The 19,231-nt window shown below is 49.4% G+C and overlaps 2 protein-coding genes across 2 annotated transcripts in view; both read right to left on the bottom strand.

The window, feature by feature from the left end:
• The window catches only part of LOC123152923 (3-phosphoshikimate 1-carboxyvinyltransferase 2), a 30,295-nt gene extending 15,454 nt beyond the window's left edge, over window positions 1–14,841 (bottom strand). Inside the window, exons 1-7 of the mRNA XM_044572292.1 lie at window positions 14,828–14,841; window positions 14,524–14,661; window positions 14,351–14,436; window positions 12,502–12,747; window positions 8,826–8,947; window positions 8,526–8,635; window positions 8,159–8,259 (exon numbers count right to left, since the gene is read on the bottom strand). Of these exons, the coding sequence (XP_044428227.1) occupies window positions 8,159–8,259; window positions 8,526–8,635; window positions 8,826–8,947; window positions 12,502–12,747; window positions 14,351–14,436; window positions 14,524–14,661; window positions 14,828–14,841 (817 nt within the window). The remainder of the gene's footprint in view (window positions 1–8,158; window positions 8,260–8,525; window positions 8,636–8,825; window positions 8,948–12,501; window positions 12,748–14,350; window positions 14,437–14,523; window positions 14,662–14,827) is intronic.
• A 113-nt stretch (window positions 14,842–14,954) lies between these two features.
• Window positions 14,955–18,576, bottom strand: LOC100192183 (3-phosphoshikimate 1-carboxyvinyltransferase 2). Its single transcript, XM_044569079.1, has 8 exons — window positions 18,182–18,576; window positions 17,296–17,540; window positions 17,052–17,205; window positions 16,632–16,846; window positions 15,976–16,093; window positions 15,679–15,889; window positions 15,455–15,516; window positions 14,955–15,367 (listed from the first exon to the last, which is right to left on the bottom strand). The coding sequence occupies exons 1-8, from the start codon at window positions 18,488–18,490 to the stop codon at window positions 15,149–15,151; spliced, it is 1,533 nt and encodes a 510-aa protein (XP_044425014.1). The 5' UTR covers window positions 18,491–18,576; the 3' UTR covers window positions 14,955–15,148.
• Window positions 18,577–19,231: the final 655 nt, after the last annotated feature.

Raw genomic sequence — 19,231 nt, 5'->3', positions numbered from 1 at the left:
AGTTGATATGCGGATATCCTCCCTCACTGTCCTCTTTGTCTTCGGCCTTGTCCGACTCCTTCTCCTTGTCCTTAGACTGTTTTCCCTGAAACTGCTGGATCAGGAGTCGACATTGGCGAGTGGTGTGCTTTGGGTAAATGATATTCCCCTCTTCATCTTTCTTCGTGTGAATGTGACACGGCATATCCATCACGTCGTTCCCTTCTTTATCCTTTACCTTCTTGGGGTTCCAGGATCCTTTTGGTTTCCCCTTAAACTTTCCTTGAGTCACGGCCAGAGCCTCTCCAGGAGCTGCCGGTTCAGCCTTCCGCTTCTGTTTCCGACTGGTGTTTCCTTTTTCCGACTGACTCGGCTTGTGCTTGCCGCTTCGGAGTCGGTCTTCTTCTTCGCCGTTGGCGTACTTGGTAGCAATCTCCATCATCCGACTCAAGGTCATGTCACCGGTTCGACCAAATTTCAAACTCAGTTCTCTGTTCTTGACGCCGTCTTTGAAGGCGCATACTGCCTGATGATCAGAGACATTTTCCACAGTGTGGTGCAAAGTGATCCACCTCTGAATATACTCTCTGAGAGTCTCATTAGTTTTCTGCACGCAGACTTGCAACTCTGTCAATCCCGCTGGCCGCTTGCAAGTCCCTTCAAACGTTCTGACGAACACTCGGGACAGATCTTCCCAAGTGTAAATGCTGCTAGGAGGTAATTGAGTCAACCATGCCCTGGCAGAACCTTCCAACATGAGGGGCAAATGCTTCATGGCCACCTCGTCGTTCCCACCACCGATCTGAACTGCCACTCGGTAGTCTTCAAGCCAAGTTTCAGGCTTAGACTCACCAGTGAACTTGCTGACTCCTGTTGCCAACCTGAAATTGGGGGGGATAACTGCGGCTCTGATAGCTCTGCTGAAACATTCAGGACCAGAAACATGTACTCGACTGCTCGTGGGTACATCTCTGTCGAGTGCGCCTCGATGGGCTCTGTTCCGGTCGACCAACCCTTGCACGATAATGGATCGCGCGTCGAAGCCTGGCTCTCTGGGGTCAACTGGAACCCTACGCCCTGTACTGTACTGACGCCTATCATCTGGCTGCCGAGGAGCGTAAGACCCACCCCTCGGAGGGGAATAGGGCACTCGATGCCTATCATCTCGGTCGAGTCTGTCGCCATATTGATCTCGCCGATTCTCACGCCCTTCGCGCCGCGGAGGCGATCTGGGGCTGTGAGCCGACTGAACCGTATTCACAGTGACAGATCGACTGTGAATTCTGTTGCGCGACTGAGACACGGCTGAATTCTGATCTCCTGCTGCCCGGAGCAGATCCCTGATCTGCAGCAAACCTCTGCCAGCTTCCGACTGCGAAGGCTGAATGGACTCTGCTATACGGGTCGCAGCTGCTAAATTCTGAATTGGGGTTCGATATACCTGAGTCGGCGGGAAGAGTTGACGTCGACTGGTGTCGGGAACTCGTTGCCGCGCGCGCTCGTCGAGTGCTCGCTGAAGGTTCTCCAGTCGAGTGCGCTCGGCCAAATTGGCCAGACGCGCCTCCTCCAAGGCACGAGCCTCGGGGGTTTCTCCTGCGATGGGAATACGCAGGGGATCCTCGTTCCTGCGGCGAAGCTCTTCTCTTTGCAGAGAGTCGAGTGGCTCGGGCTGGTACTCTTCGTAGTCTCGTGCAGGGTCGCCGTCGTCACCTGCTCCACCACCACGGGCGAAGCCAGGAGGGCTGCGGGGCCCGTCGACCATCAAGATTTCCGCCGCTGGATCACTGCTTCCGCACTCGGATGCGGTCTCTCCGGAGCCAGTCGACTGATCGAACAAGCCGTAGAGAGATTCGTTGGGCTCGATTGCCGCAACTTGTGTAGTGGCCGATTGGCGAGCCACCGCGTGACTCACCCATCGCTGAAGCCTCGACCGGCCTGAGCGCTTGCGCTGGCGGGAGACCGGGAGGGTGGACGATGGAGGAGCCGACCGATACTGGGTCGACGGTTGCCGCAGCAGAACGCCGCGGACACATGCGCGAAAATGCGTCGCACCGCGGACGGGGAGCGCGTCTACGTCGAGTGGAGCCTCCTGGAGCCATGCGGAGTCGTCGGCGATGAAGGTGAGAGTGCCGAGACGGATCTCTTGACCCTTGACCAAAACTCCAGCAGACACCATGATGAGAGAACTCGGAAGAATCGCAACTTCTCCACAAAATCGCTAAAATCGTATGGTAACTTCTCTGGAGTCTTCAGAGAAGGACCAAATCTGTATGTCCTCCCGCCTCTGGCTGTACTGCTAGACGCCGGCCAAGCAGACGGAGTGGTTGTCTTCTTTACTTGCTTACGAGGCGGAGGAGAAGGACTACGACGCGCCGGAGCAGCCAGAGCGGCGGCAGGTCTCTTCCGCCCTTGCTGACGAGGCGGAGAAGGAGGAGGCTGGCTGCTCGGGCGCGTCGGCGCAGGCGTAGAAGGAGGCGGAGTGCCGCCACGCGCTGGAGAAGGAGCCGGTCGAGTGCCCTGATCGTCACTCGCCGGACGAGGAGGCGGTGGAGGAGGCGGAGTGCCCTGACTCGCCGGAGGAGGAGGCGGTGGAGGAGGCGGAGTGCCCTGACTTGCCGGAGGAGGAGGAGGAGGCGGAGGCGTCTAGTTCGGAAGGTTGATGAGCTCCTTCCGCCATAGGCATAGAATCTTCAGAGCAGACCCCAGCCTAGTCTCCCCTTCACCGGTAGGGTGGTCAAGCTGGAGGTCCTCAAATCCCTCCGTTATTTCATCCACCATCACCCTAGCATATCCTTCTGGAATCGGCCGGCAGTGAAAAGTTGTACCGGGTTCAGTAGGATAAACAGAGCCAACAGCCGCCTTGACCTTCAAATTCATCCATTGCGTCATAAGGTGGCAATTTTGAGACTTCGTGATAGCATCCACGGGATAGCTGGCAGGAGCCGTCAAGGCATGCTCCGGCTGAAGCAGCTCGGTGGAAGCCACGCTGCTTCTCCGCTGAGATGGCGGGCTAGCTTCGGGGGAAGCTTCGGCAGTACATTTGCTGCGATTTGCTTCTCGTTCCTCTATCGCTTGTACCCTTGCTTGCAGCACCTGCATTTGGGTCTGCTACACTTTTTTCCTCCTCTCATGGGATTTGTAACCGCCTGCGTCCGGAAACCCAACCTTTCACGGAATGGAGCCTAGCGTGCCTCGTGTCCGTCCAGGGTGCTCAGGATTCCCAAGGGCCATTGTGAGCTCGTTGTTCTCTCTGTCTGGAAAGAACGTCCCTTGCTGCGCTGCTTTGATATAGTGTTGAAGCTTCCTGACTGGTATGTCCATTTAATCGTTCGTCCAAATGCACTTCCCTGTTACAGGGTCCAAGGTTCCGCCAGCCCCGAAGAACCAAGTCCGGAAATGGTCTGGCCAGTTAATTGTCTCTGGTTCGATCCCTTTATCAACCAGATCATTCTCAGTCTTGGCCCACTTAGGCCGGGCTACGAGGTAGCCACCTGACCCCGTGCGATGGTGATGCTTCTTCTTCGCAGCATTTTGCTTGTTTGTCGCCGACATCTTCTTACTCTTTTCCGATGTCTTGTGGGCCACAAATGCGGGCCAGTGATCTCTGATATTCTCATATCTGCCCTTGAATTCTAGTGTCTCATTATTTTCGACAAACTTATTCAGCTCTTTCTTCCACCTCCTGAATAGTTCTACCATCCTCTTAAGAGCAAAAGACTTGATTAATTGCTCTTTAACTGGGTTCTCTGGATTATCCTCTGGCGGTAGGGTGAAATTTGACTTCAGCTCAGTCCAAAGATCATTTTTCTGCATATCATTGACATAAGACACCTCAGGGTCTTCTGTAGCCGGCTTAAACCATTGCTAGATGCTGATTGGGATCTTGTCCCTAACCAAAACCCCGCACTGAGCAACAAATGTGCTCTTTGTCCGGAGGGGTTCAATCGGTTGGCCATCGGGCGTGATTGCTATGATCTCAAACTTTTCATCCGAGCTCAACTTTTTCTTCGGGCCTCGTCTCTTTACCGAAGTTGTGCTCGATCCGGAGGGCTAGAAAAAACAACAAATACTTAATTAATATGTGTACATACCAAAACAATGAATGCATCAATTAGCTAGTCAGCAAAAGCTTAACTAATATATATACCTGGCCGGACTCGGTTCGGTCACCGGAGACGTCATCACGGTCTCCTTTTTGCACCGGCATTGGGTCACCGGAGCCGTCCTCACGGTCTCCTTCTTGCACCGGCATTAGGTCACCGGAGCCATCATAATCAGCTGCTTCCAGACCATCGGTCTCATTGAGAAACAACGAGCAGATGGCATCACTTCCTCGTGTGATTATGTCCCCCAACAACTCTTCTTGTACTTCGTCTCGGGCGGTGTCCATAGTTTCTACAAATATTGACAACATGGCAATTATTATTCAAACATGACAGATGGATATATTAGTGGCAAAAACGTAGAACTAATATTAATTAGTGGCCTCGACGCTGCTTCTCTAGGGTTTGGGGTGGCCTCGACAACGCTTCAAGGATAAAAAAAGAAGAGGAAGAAGAAAAAAAGAGGAGAAGAAAGAATAGAGGAGTTCTAACTCCTCTATTCTTTCTTCTCCTCTTTTTTTCTTCTTCTTCCTCTTTTTTTATCGGGAACGAGGGTCATTGAGGGTCACCGAGCGATAGAGGAAACCCTAAATAGCAAGTATCGTGGGTGTGAGATACATGTGGTCGTCGGTGTTGGACACTACATCCACGTCCCACAAGTGACGTGGGCGTCGAAGCCCGCGCCACTTGTGGGACGTGGATGTGAATTCTCCTCTCTTTTTTCTTCTTCTTCTCTTCTTCTCTTTTTTTTCTTCTTCTTCCTCTTTATTTTATCGGAAACGAGGGTCGTCGAGGGTCAGGGTCGTCGAACGGTAGAGGAAACCCTAAATAGAAAGTATCGTCGGTGTGAGATACATGTGGCCGTCGGTGTCGGACACTACATCCACGTCCCACAAGTGACGTGGGCGTCGAAGCCCCTGACCCCCTAAACTAGTTCTCGACCCCCCCCCCCCCTCATGTCGAAGTTATCAGGGAAGGGGTATATCGACCCCCCCCCCTCATGTCGAAGTTATCGGGGAGGGTTATATCGACCCCCCCTCCTGTCGAAGTTAACGGGGAGGGGGTATATCGACAATGACATGCATACATGGAAAAAAATGCTATCCATCTATACATACATAGCCACATACATATATACATGGAAATAATGTTATGAAAAAATATGAACAAAAAAATAATACACATAAACAAAAAAATACATATATGAACAAAAAATGCTCTGAACAAAAAAAATAATACACATATATGAACATCTATACATACATATAGCCACATACATATATATATTATATATACGTACAAAAAAATGAAAAAAAATGATAAACAGGTGGCGGCGGCTCACAGCAGCGAGGTTGACTGGCGAGGACGACGGCGGGGGCGGCGAGGGCGGCGGCGAGGGCGGCGGCGAGGGCGGCGGATGGCTCGGGGAGGAGGGCGGCGAGGGCGGCACGGGCTCTGGGAGGAGGGCTCGGGGACGACGGTGAGATCGGGGGCGGCGCGGGCTTGGGCACGACGGCGAGCTCGAGGGGGGGCGTGAGCTCGAGGGGCGGCATGGGCTTGGGGACGACGACGAGCTCGAGGGGCGGCGCGAGCTCCGGGGCGGCGCGGGCTCGAGGGCGGCGCGGGCTCGAGGGCGGCAAGGGCTCGGGGGCGGCGCGGGCTCGAGGAGCAGGCGGCAGCGGCGACGAGGACCTGGGCAGTGACGGCGACGGCGACCTCGGGGCGGCGACGGCGAGCACGGGCAGCCTGGCGGCGTCGTCGGGGCGGGATCGAAGAAACTGAACCAAAATTTTCATAAGTGTGGCTTATATAGACGAAGCATTGGTCACGGTTTGTGGCACAAACCGTGACCAATGCCCCCCTTTAGTCCCGGTTGGTGCCATCAACCGAGACCAAAGGCCTCTTTTCAGCAGCCCAACGGGCGGGAAGCGGCGGCCTTTGGTCTCGGTTGGTGGCACCAACCGGGACTAAAGGGGGGCATTGGTCACGGTTTGTGCCACGAACCGTGACCAATGGCCCCCTTTAGCCCCGGTTGGTGCCAAAGGCCTTGTGCGGCTGCTGCGTCGAAATAGTCCCACCTCGCTAGTTGAGAGGGGTGCGCAGTGGTTTATAAGCCCCACTGTCGCACCCCTCTCGAGCTCCTCTCTGTTGCAGGCTTACGGGCCTAATTGTCACTGCTATGCCTGTGGGCCTACTGGGCCTCCTGCGGGCCTGAATCCTAGCCCTTGGATGGGTTTCTAGTCGTATTCAGGCCGTGGGGGCCCAGTAGGTGGCATTTTTTTTGTTTTTTGTTGCTTTATTTATTTTCTTTTGTTTTTTGCTTTATTTTTTAATTCTTTATGCTTTTAGTTTTAGAAAAATTATAAACTTTTTGTTAATGCCATTAGTTTTCAAATTTGAAAACACTTTTTTTGTTTTTTTGTTTTCTTTGTTGCTTTATTTATTTTATTTTGTTTCTACTTACAACAAAATACTTATTGTTGCTATTTTTTTCCTGTTTTTTTGTTTTTTTTCTGCATTATTTATTTTCTTTTGTTTTTTGCTTTATTTTTTTATTCTTTTTGCTTTTAGTTTTAGAAAAATTATAAACTTTCTGTTAGTGCCATTAGTTTTCAAATTTGAAAACACTTTTTTAGTTTTTTTTGTTTTCTTTGTTGCTTTATTTATTTTATTTTGTGATTAACTTTACTATAAAAATAGTTTTTTATTGTTTTTTTATTTGTTTTTGCATTATTTATTTTCTTTTGAATTTTGCTTTAATTTTTAATTCTGTTTGCTTTTTGGTTAGCAAAATTATAAACTTTCTGTTAGTGCCATTAGTTTTAGAAAAATTATAAACTTTCTGTTAGTGCCATTAGTTTTCAAATTTGAATAGTTAAAATTTGAATTCTTTGAAAATTGTTTGAATCACAAGTTTGTGATTAACTTACTAAATAAATGAGAATAGATGCGCTTATAGAGAAAATTCAACCTAAATTCCTAGTAAATTTCTATGAATTTCAGAGAAATTCACTATGAATTTAGGTTAAACTTTTCTCTATTAGGGCATCTATTTTCACTTTGAGAGGAGCTCAACAAGGCAGAGAGGGAAGGACTTATAAACCGGTGTGAGCCCCCTTAGGTTGGCGAGGTGGGACTAAACTCTGCTCGCAACGAGGACCAACCCTTTAGTCCCGGTTTGTGGCACAAACCGGGACTAATGGTCATGGGCCAGGGGCGAGGAGCAAAATTATAAACTTTCTGTTAGTGCCATTAGTTTTAGAAAGTTGAAAGTTGGCATGGGCCAGGGACTAATGGTCATGATATTACGAGGTCCAAATCATAGACAGGACGAGGGCCGACGGGGGCGGATACCAAAACCATCGCACTATATAAGATGCAATAATAAAAGTAAGAAAATAATACAAGTATCTATGTAAACATACAAGTAAGAATAGTTTTCCTTTCAGAAAGAAGATAAAACAAGAGGCTCACCACGGTGGTGCCGGCGATGAGCTCGGCGCGGGTGATCGACGGCGGTGAAGACGGGGACGGGGCGTGACGGACCGCTAAACCTAGACAAATATTATGGAAAATGGAGCTTGGAGGTCGAGCTTGGAGAGGAGAAAGCTTAAGTAGTGTGGCTCGGGCATTCCATCGAACACCTTGTGTGCATAGGAGGTGAGCTAGAGCACCACCAAGCCCTCTCCCCCTCGACCAGAGAAAAACAGAGCACTGGGGTGCTCTGCTCGCGAACGAGGGGTATATATAGGCACCTCATTGGTCCTGGTTGATGACATGAGCCGGGACTGAAGGGGAGCCTTTGGTCCCGGTTCAAGCCACCAACTGGGACCAATGGTGGTGGGCCAGGAGCGAGGCCCATTGGTCCCGGTTCATCCCACCAACCGGGACCAAAAGGTCCAGATGAACCGGGACCAATGGCCCACGTGGCCCGGCCGGCCCCCTGGGCTCACGAACCGGGACCAATGCCCATATTGGTCCCGATTCTGGACTGAACCGGAACTAATGGGCTAACCCGGCCTGGACCAAAGCCCTGTTTTCTACTAGTGAGGTATGAAAGGCCATAGAAAGTTTACCATCTCTGATAGCAGTTGGACCATCAGCAAAGAGGGCAACAACAGCAAGAATCATGGCCACGTCAGGCATTTTGTTCATGTTGACATCGACAGCCTTTAAGGGCTTCTTTGGATCACAGGATTTGCAAAACAAAGGAATAGGAAAAATGGAGGATTTGATTGCCATGACATAGCCAATCCTGTGGATTTTTTCCAGAGGTCGGACCTCATGTGTAAATTCCTTTGGAATCAACACCTTGAAGACCCAATTCTGAGGAATTTTAATGGCCCAATCCTTTGATCCAAATGCGTTTCATAGGAAACAATCCTGAGGATTGATATTCCATGAAAATCCTGTGAAAATCCTCCAATCCAAAGAAGGCCTAAGTGTTTCCTTCCAAAGGGCTGACGCGGTGGGCCAGTAACAGATACACTAGTGTCAGTCCATGTAACCTTAGCTCCCATCATTTCAAGTACCTCAGCGAATTTCACATCACCCTGAAATATTACACATCGTTACGGAGGAGAATGACAGCACATGGAAGCCACTTACAGAATACAGCAGTTTGAGAGATTCAGCTACGAATATCCACTTAAAGCATGTTTGGTTGAAAATGGTATACATTCAATAATGTAATATGTCAAGTATGCTCAACCAAAAGGGTAAAATTGGATAGTAGAATTTTACCTGCAAACTGGTGGTGCCGCAACCTTCAACAGTCACAGTCCCTCCGGTGATGGCAGCACCAGCCAAGAAATAGCTCGCACTTGAGGCATCACCTTCAACATAGGCATTTCCAGGGGACCTGTCGATTCCAGAGAATGGATGGCTCGTTTAGGAAATAGTTACTGCAATTTTTATGAAGTTCGAACTAACAGTTTCCGAGTACATAATTAAGAGTATGTTCAGTAAAAGCATGGATTTGTATCCTGATGGGCCATATGGCAGCAAGGGCATAAGATAAGAAGGGCCAAAAGAAGCAAAATCAAGAATCATCTGCATAGATGCTCATTGCCAAACAACTGCTGATATTCTCTATTTTCAGTCCAATTTCAAGATGGATGATACTTCTGGTGTGATCAAGTCTATGTCCAGAAAACAGAACTGTGCAATGCATTGTAGGTAGCAGGGTCTTCAGAGCTACTGAGCAGTCGACAGATTTTGTACAATATTACTCCCTCTATTTTTATATACAAGACCACAATGAGAATTACAATATGCAACTATACAAGGCCACAAACACTAATCGAGACAAAATTAATGGTGTTTGCCTCGTACTAGCAAAGAAGGACATTCATTATCCCTTGCATGCATGTGAGTGTGAGAAGGTTGTCTTGTATGCGACCTCATTAATCAACCAAAAGGAGTGAGAGCATTGGCTTGTCGTAGATGGGACAGAAAAATATGCATTAATAAACACGACAAACAAGGAGACAACCTAGCTTGCAATATTGACTTAAGCACACATTTATTTTTGCTTTGATACCTGTAATATGTGTTTGTGGCCTTGTATACAAAAATGAAGGGGGTATCTCCTAGTTTATCAATAATTCAAATGGGGTGTGTCTATAAATATTTGGGTAGACTGAAAATTAGAATCATTTCTTAGTACTCCACTATTAGAAGAAGTAGAACAATGTATAACTTGTATTTTTGCCCGAAAATATTGTGTAGAACCATGGTCTACCCAAAACCTATGCTCGGTACCGCTCATTTCCTGATACTTATTATGGGGATTTGTGCATGGCGGGTAAGATAAACTATGGCAAAAACCATTAAGAAAAGATTAAGAGGTCTATAGTTCTAAGTAAACCTACTGGATGCCTGCGCCATATGTAATAAAATAAGCATGTTGCTTTGGATGTGGCGAATGTTGTCTCACACCAACACTGTTCATATTGTTTTATTTCCTTTGTTATGTATGCCAGATATGGTCCCACGACTTGCTCATGCAATGCCCTGTGCGTCTCATGCTCCACATTTTAGTGATTTCCCGTATAGAACAAGAGTAGATGAGTTAACCAAAACCACGACACTAGAGCAAAGAGATCCCCGCTCCCCGAGTCGCTCCCGCGGGCGACTCCGGGAGCCAACCCCAGCGCCACCCCCTCCCCTCCTCGCCCCGGCTCCCCTCCCCCGCCGCAGCCGGTGGCGTCGCCGGCCAAAGGCCGCGCGGCGTAGGCGGCGGAGGGGCGCCTTCTTCCCGCGCCTGGGGTCTTGCGTCGCGCGGCGTGGTCCTCCTCGGCGGCGGTGGCGGTCGTCGGCTCTCCCTCGTGCTCGGCCCCTTCCCTTCGGCGTCCTGGCGTCCCAGCGGTGCGTCCCGTCCTCCCTCATGGCGGATCCGGGGTGGGTGTGCGGGGTTCTTGCTGGCGTCGGATCTGGGTGCCTCTGCCCAGATCCGGGAGGTGGCGGCGGCGGATGCCCTTGGGGGTGGCCGACGGCCGGGCTCAGGTGGTGGCGTGGCGGCTGGCAGCTCGGCTGCTCCGTGTGGGGGGCGGGGTGCTGGCCGGCTCTGGCCAGGGCGCGGCGGCGCGTATGTGGTGGAGGTGGCGACGCAGGTGTGGTGGTGCGTGGGGCGGCGCAGGTGGAGCGACCGGTGCGCTGGCCGATCTGGTGGCTGCGTGCCCGGCGGACTCAACGCCTGGAGTCCGGCGGGCGGCGCGGGATGGGCAGTAGCCTGGTATGGCTGCTGCTCCTGCCGTGGAGGGATCCACGGTAGCTTGGCGTGTCGGCTACGGCGGCGGCTGACATTCTCGGCGTCTGTTCGTCCGTAGGCAGCGTGCGGCGGCCTTCGATGCTTCTCCCCGTCGCCCACGCACCACTTCCTTCGAAGGACTGGGCTTTTCTCAATTGTGGTACATCGCCCGTCTCGCGTCCGGCAGCAGGACCGCGCCCGTCTCGCGCTCGGCAGTAGGACCGCGCCTGTCTCGCGCCCGGCTGCAGGACCGCGCCTGTCTTGCGCCCGGCAGCAGGACCGCGCCCGTCTCGCGCCCGGCGGCAGGACCGCGCTGGTCTCGCGCCCGGCAGCAGGACGGGCCGATGGCGGCTAGTTGGGGGCAGCTCAGGGGTGCGAAAGGCGGGACCTTTCCACCCATCTCTATAGGTGGTGTGGCGCTGGGTAACTGGTGAGGTGGCGTCGAGGTTTTGGATGCCGGGGTGGCGGCCCTGGTGGTGGTGTCGCGGTGCTCATGGGCAAAGCCCGTGCCTTGGTGCTGCCCAGTGACCATGGTCGTGTGGGCGGCATGGTCGCCGGGGTGTGGCGTTCGGTGGCGATGAGTTTGGGCCGGGGTGAAAACCTGTCCTATCTTCGGACGGATCGGCGGCGGCGAAACTCGCTCCCTTCCTGAAGGCGTCGTCGCGGTCATCATTGCCCGTCGTGTTGCTTTAGGGGAAACTCTGACTCTCAGGTCGGGCGGTGGCGGCGCTCCGGTGTCGTATCCTTCCTGAAGGCACCGCCTTAGAGCCCACGGTTCGTCATATGCAGCTTCATCTCTTCGCGGTGTCGTGTTCACGGTCGAGGACCCGACTGCTCTTGTAGTTTGGGGTGGTGTTACTGCGCTCAGCGCTTATGTATCTTGCCTTGGGTGTGTGCGTGTGTTGTGGTGGCGTGCGTTTGTTTGGGGTGTTGTTGGTCGATGCTTTATATATAAAGCGGGGTGAAAGCCTTTTTTTGATAACAAGAGTAGATGAGGCTAGTTTGTTTTAATTTTTTTGTTGCATGGTGGATGTAGTTGGGGTCTGATTCTGTTGTATGCTTTACTTATAAGCTGTGAAACTTAACCACGTATGTGGATGCGGCGTACCTTTTTTAAGATGAGCAGTGCCTAGCATAGCTTTACACTGTGTCAGTATATACTTGCATTTTCAAACATTTTTTAGGCTGTAAAACCTTATTGAGCATTTCAAATTGTTCTGTGCAGTCTTTATAGATATAAAAGAATGTATGCGGTGTGTCGGTACAGATTTACAACAGTAGATACCCTTGAAGAAAAATTATTCTTTGTATGAAGTGAAATACTGGAGAGCTTGAGCGTCTGTTTTAGATTTTAATTTATTAGAAATGTCAGGACTCCGTTTCATATAAAATGTCAGGACAGAACTCTGATTTTCATGAGATCTTTTAAAAATGTGCTACAGTGCTTAGGGGCGTGTGCCAGCCCATCTCGTTTGAAATAAAAATGACACTGTGCAGGCCTACTACAACATTGATAAGTATACCATGGTTAACGGGGCTTTAGAAAGGTTAGAGCTAACTAATAAATTTAAATTCAACCAGGGAACATATCCACATGTAAAGCAGTAGTGCATCGTACGGCGCCCAACATGGGTTCGGCCGGACCATGGTTCCGAAACACTCCCCTCTATTTTTGTCCTCCCTTAATGTAAAATATGTCCCCCCAACTATCAGAATGCTCCGCAGTCATGCCAAAACGCTCCATCAGTTTCAATGTCATTTCAATGTAAGGAACGGAGATCAGTTTATCAATAATTTCAATCTCGACATCCCCAAGAGCCAAAGGAGCAGCCATCGGTAAGGAACTCAAGTATTGACTGCTGATGGAACCAGAGAGCTTAACCTGTGAAAATATTCCATCTTTAGCGCCAATCTCTGATAGATCACGCAATACTCACATGCTGAAATTATTCAATGTTGATTGGTTCTTCAAATTTTGTGCGCGGTGTGAGATTGCATTGCATCGTACTAGCCATGATAATAATTTCTCAATGCAAGAACGTATAGAAGAATCTGAGGCGCGGATGCGCCAAGAGCAAGAACGTCAGTCTTCCTTTGAAGAAGATGATCTTCCTCTTTTGAATTATATGAATAACATAAATGAATCCTCACTTGCATTAAGTTTATGAGTGAAGAGGTACACTTTCCCTCTGCTCCGATCAAAAGAAAATAATTTGATTTGTTTCCCACTCCCTCGAGGGAATTCATACATTTGATGAGGACCCTACAATGGTACAATAGTAAGGATGGCAATTTTATCCATGGACATGGATATCCATGGATATCCAACCCGAATGGATAGGGTTTGGATACGCTTTTGCGCCCATGGGCAGCGCCAAACCCGACCCGATTACTCGTGGATAGGGTATGGACATAATCTTGTACCCATGGATATATCCAAACCCGGCCCGATCGTCTGACTTCATGAGCAATATTCTGCTACCCCTACCCCATAGTCACATGTCCCACTATAATTTTATCTTTTACCTAAAACATCCAAAAGAAATTACACAATCCCCACCGTAACATACTCCAACGCACCTTCTCATCCTAGTATCTACACTAATTAAATGACTTGTCATTGAGAATCAGTGCCATCTCCTTGAGTTACTCCTCTCATAGCCCTAGAGGTGGCCGCCGCTGCCAGCCGCTACCCCCACGTAAGGTGGATCACTGCAGCAGCCACAACTGGCCTGCGACAACCTAGCTCCATATCTCCTTGACCCCTCTGTCTTCGCTTTTCCACACACGCATTGATGCATGCCCGCAGCAGTGGGACAAATGCAAGGGCTATGACTACACGGCAGGGAGTGAGCACGCCAATGCAGAGTGCACATTGTGCAATGAGTTATGTCTTATGTATAGGTCTTGAGAGGACCTGATGGATATCCAATGGGTATGGATATCCATCGGATTTGGACATGATCACAATTTTTCGTCCATGGATTTTTTTTCATGAATGGGCTGCGACTGCCTCATGGATATGGATATGGATTTAATATTGCTCAACCCGGTCCAAACCCGACCCATCTCCATCCTTATACAACACATCAATCCATTCAAATCAATGAAACCATATTAGGGTGATTTCTCCTCGTGATTGGAGTAAACCATTGGGGTGACTTTGTGTGTTGGTGCCGTCCACGGAAGCCATGCTATGTGGTTTCCCAACGTACCGGATTTTGTAGCATGTTTGATGACCGATGATTTAGCCGCGGAGGCGTGCACCCAGTGAGAGTTTGTGAGCCGATGAATCTATGATTTACAACGCATAAAGGTGAAGATCGCAAATGAAATCTCACTGGAGAAGCGTATCCCATGTGCTAAAATAGTACTGAAAGCACACAAAAGAAATGCAATGCGGTGGGCCAATGTGGCACCTTCGTGTCATCATACCTCAACTAATAAATAGCAGTATCTCCCATGCCTCTCTGACTCCAATTCTAGTTTCCTCTAGCAACGATGGGCGGAGATCAACCTCTCTCATGCCTCTCAGTTTCAGTTCCAGTTTCCTCTAGCAACTGAGAGATCGTCCATATATCTGGATAGTGGAAAGCATCTGTTCTGAATTGTGTAGGCTTGAAAGGCACCAGGAACGATTTTATGGTGATGAGGCAGAGTCAGTTAACCAATTTCCTTCTCTCACCTCACCTGGTAGAGGAGATGGCGGTCGTTGAAATCTCAAAGTCATTGACGGCCTGTGTACGGGATTTGGGTTTGACGGGGACAAAATTAGCTTGCAGAGATGGACTTTTTGCAAACTGTGCGTGCAGAGCATCCCACCCTAATCTGGACCATCAATCTACCATCTTATGGTACAGATCCATTTTTTCTATTTTTGCATCACAGGCTCAGATTCTATACTACTTGCTCCCCAACCCAACGACACCGCACATCCATCTTCTATGCCGGTGGCATGCTCTCCCACCGTCGGATCTCACGTTGAGATCCGTACCTGAATTGTTTCATTTAGGCTCGGTATTACCTTTCAAGCATTCAGTTGTGTGCGAGGGGATGCTTCCTCCTTTCATAATTCCTATACTACTAGCTTGCATGCCCAAGATCCTCCGCGAGCAGCAGCATGACATCTAGATCATAATTTATTTCTTATTCAAAAAACGAATACAGTGTGCAATACATTTCATTTTACCTCGCGCACTACAAAACTAATATTACAGACTCATACACCATCTCGCGACAAGACGAAAAAGACAAAAATTCCAGACCATGGACAGGCTACAAAAGTACAAGCGCAATTCGCCATAGATTCTCCAATCTAGTTCTTGACGAAGGTGCTTAGCACGTCGAAGTAGTTGGGGAAGGTCTTTCGGGTGCATCCAGGGTCCCTGATGGTGACTGGCACCTCAGCACAGGCCGCCAGGGAGAAGGCCATCGCCATCCGGTGGTCATCGTAGGTGTCGATCGCCGTGATGTTCAGCTTCTCCGGCGGCGTGATGATGCAGTAGTCCGGGCCTTCCTCCACCGTTGCTCCCAGCTATAGGGCACAGGACACAGGAGAGGTAAGCACATGGGGTGCAACAGGAGGCTGAGATATAAGAACAAGAGACATGTGTATTATTACCTTCGTCAGCTCGGTCCGGATCGCGACCATTCTTTCAGTTTCCTTCACTCTCCAGGAGGCAACTGCAGAAGAGTGATTCCAAAACAAGTGTCAGGACCAAAACATGTAAAACAAAATCAACAGCAACACATAACAGGGTGATTTCAAGTCCTTTGTCCTCTCCCTCATGCTAACAGAGTAATCGCTACGCACATGATAGGTATGGGAGGCCATAGAAAGTATACCATCTCTGATAGCGGTTGGACCATCGGCAAACAGGGCAACAACGGCTAGAGTCATCGCGACATCTGGCATTTTGTTCATGTTGACATCAACAGCTTTTAGGTGTTTCCTTCCAAATGGCTGACGCGGTGGGCCAGTAACAGTTACACTAGTGTCAGTCCATGTGACCTTTGCTCCCATCATTTCAAGTACCTCAGCAAATTTCACATCACCCTGCAAGATTAACCTTAGTAAGGGAGAATGACAGCATAAGACAGTATGCTCAACCAAAAGGGTGAAAATGGATAGTACAATTTTACCTGCAAACTAGTGGTGCCGCAACCTTCGACAGTCACAGTCCCTCCGGTGATGGCAGCACCAGCCAAGAAATAGCTCGCACTTGAGGCATCACCTTCGACATAGGCATTTCCAGGGGACCTGTCGATTCCAGAATAATGGATGGCTCGTTTAGGAAATGGTTACTGCAACTTTTATGAAGTTTGGACTAACAGTTTCCGAGTACATAAGAGGAGTATGTTCAGTAAAAGCGTAGATGTGACATATAGCAGCAAGGGCATAACTTAGAAAGGGCCAAAAGAAGCAAAATCAAGAATCATCTGCATAGATGCTCATCGCAAAATATTCTCTATTTTCATTCCATTTTTAAGATGGATTATACTTCTGGTGTGATCAAGTCCATGTACCAGAAAACGTAACTGTACAATTCATTGTAAGCAGTGGGGCCGATTGCCTAGGCAGTAGGCACTGGTTTCATAGTACAGTGCACCTTCATAGCTACTGAGCAGTCAATAGTTTTAGTAAAACATTTATTTCCTAGTTTACCCATAATTCAATGGGGTTGCGTCTGTAAATATTTGGCAAACTGAAAACTGATATCTTTCATTAGTACTCCACTATTAGAAGAAATGAAACAATTAAAAGTTTATTAGAAGAAGTAGGAAAATGTAGAACTTGCTTGTATTTTTGTCCTCCCTTAATGTAGAATCTGTCCCAACTATCAGAATGCTCCGCAGTCACACCAAAACGCTCCATCAATTTCAATGTCATTTCAACATAAGGAACGGAGATCAGTTTATCAATGATTTCAATCTCGACATCCTCAAGAGCCAAAGGAGCAGCCATCAGCAAGGAACTCAGGTATTGACTGCTAATGGAACCAGAGAGCTTAACCTGTGAAATCATTCAATCTTTAGCACCAAGCTATCATAGATCATGCAATACTCACATATTGAAATTATTAAATGTTGATTGGTTCTTAAAATTTAGTGCGCGGTCTAAGGTTGCATTACATCGTACTAGCCATAATAATAACTTCTCTGACAGAGAACAGAAGTGTGCACAAAGTAGATAACATGCAAGTTGATGAGTAGCTAACCTTGCCACCAGGTAGACCTCCTTTGCCGTTGATACGGACAGGTGGGCAGTTTGTGCCAAGGAAACAATCGACATCTGCGCCGAGTTGTTGCAAACCTACAACTAAGTCACCAATAGGTCGCTCCCTCATTCTTGGTACGCCATCAAGCACATAACTGAAGTTTTTTTTTAATAAAAGAAACGATCAGTCTCCAAACATACCCATGGATCTCATACTTATTTCCACTAGGATAAAGAAAACATACGTTGCATTTCCACCAGCAGCTACTACAGCTGCCGTCAGTGGCCGCATTGCAGTTCCAGCATTACCCAAGAAGAGCTTTACTTCCTCTTTGGCGTCCTTTTCGACTGGGAACCTGCCGCCACAGCCAACAACCACAGCTCTTTTTGCAACTTTATCTGCTTCCACGGAGAGTCCAAGGGCTTCCAGGGCCTCAAGCATGTAGTGGACATCCTCACTGTTCAACAGGTTATCCACCACCGTTGTTCCCTAATGACCAGAAACAAGCTACGGATCAGCTGGAGATGACAGTGAAGTAAACCAGCTCCAATTTCTCATCTTACTATAAATAAGTAAGAGAACAGGACATGCTGCAATATTGCTTTCTGATCAGTGGAAACATATAAAGCCTGGAGGATCCTAGATTTAGTACCTATATAGCTCATGAAAACTAATGCCACGAATAGCAATTCAACGATTTCTCGTGTAAAATAGTATCGGCTTTTGTGGTCACACCGTCTCACAAAATGTGAATAGACCTTAGGTTGCACCATTTTAAATGCAGATACATGAATAAGAGTTCATAACAGCATTACAACATGCTACTTTTCATAAAGGAGCCATCAGAACAATTTGGTAGCCTAAATTAGAGGAGGGTCTCCTGGTCATTCTGATGCATCGATATCTTGATCCAAATACAAGCTACACAATACAATGATCTGGTAAGCAAACGCATGAATTGGCTACCAAACAACCTGCCCTCGTTAACCTATGGTCGGGGAGTTAAAATCCCCATGATCTCGCGAGCACCTAGCTAGCATGACAGGGTGCGTCAGCTAAACCCCCTAGAATCCCATCTCTGCACCCAATTCGCATCACCCAAAGGAAGAGCGGGAGGAGGGGGGAGTCACCTCGGAGAGGGCGGAGAGGAGGAGGATCCGGTTGGAGAGCGACTTGGAGCCGGGCAGCTGCACGGCGCCGGAGATCTCGCGGATGGGCTGCAGCACGACCTCCTCGGCGCCCGCGGGCGCCGCGGGGGCCGCCACGGACGTCGCGCGCGCCGCCGCGCCGCGGGGCCCCCACAGCCGCACCGCCCCGCGGTGGGCCGCGCGGGCCGCCGGCATCCGCAGCCGGCGCGGGTGGGCCGGGGCGGCGCGGTCGAGCGACACCGCGCTGGAGGACGCGGACGCGGCCACGGTCGCCGCGGCAGCCATCGCCATTGCCTGTGCCGCCGCGGTTGGTGGGACTGGAGGAGGGCGTCTGGTGGGATTGGGCGGGCGGGCGGGCGGGCGGGTTGGTGGGCTGGAGACGGGGGGAGGGACGAAGGTAGGAAGGAAGAGAGAAATAGGGGGGAGGTCGGGGCGAGGTGGTGGTAAGTGAGGACGGGGCAACGCCACCAACCCCTACACACGTTGCAGTTTCATTCGCAAATCTTTAACATATGACCGTCTTAGTCGTACTGCCATGGGCTATACCGATATACCGTGCACTCAACATACTTTGTTAAAAGAACATTTTCTTGAATACGCATGAGCGTGCGTATTATCTTATATCCATATCTACAAGTAAAGCAGGATGCATTTCTTCGCTGAAAAGATTTTTTTTCCTTTTCTATTCAAGGAGGTATTAAATTTTTGTGTCGTTCAGGGTTTAGAGTTTTACAGAAAAGGAATATCAAACGGAGTCCAATTGACGTGCCAATTTTTGATGATTTTTTATGGACCAAAAGAAGACCCCGGAGTAAAAGAATTGGGCCAGGAGAGTCCCGGGGCGTCCACGAGGGTGGGGGCGCGCCCACCCCCCCAGGCGTGTGGTCCTGCCTCGTGGACGCTTCGGGCACCTCCTTGACGTGAGACCGACGCCAAAAATTTCTATAAATACAGAAACCTCGGAAAATTAACCTAGATCGGGAGTTCCGTCACCAGAAGCCTCCGTAGCCACCGAAAACCAATCTAGACCCT

The sequence above is a fragment of the Triticum aestivum genome, chromosome 7A (genome assembly GCF_018294505.1).
Source record: "Triticum aestivum cultivar Chinese Spring chromosome 7A, IWGSC CS RefSeq v2.1, whole genome shotgun sequence".
Classification (NCBI taxonomy): Eukaryota; Viridiplantae; Streptophyta; class Magnoliopsida; order Poales; family Poaceae; genus Triticum; species Triticum aestivum.
The sequence above is the reverse complement of the archived record's forward strand: the minus strand, read 5'-3'. Positions and strand labels throughout refer to the sequence as shown.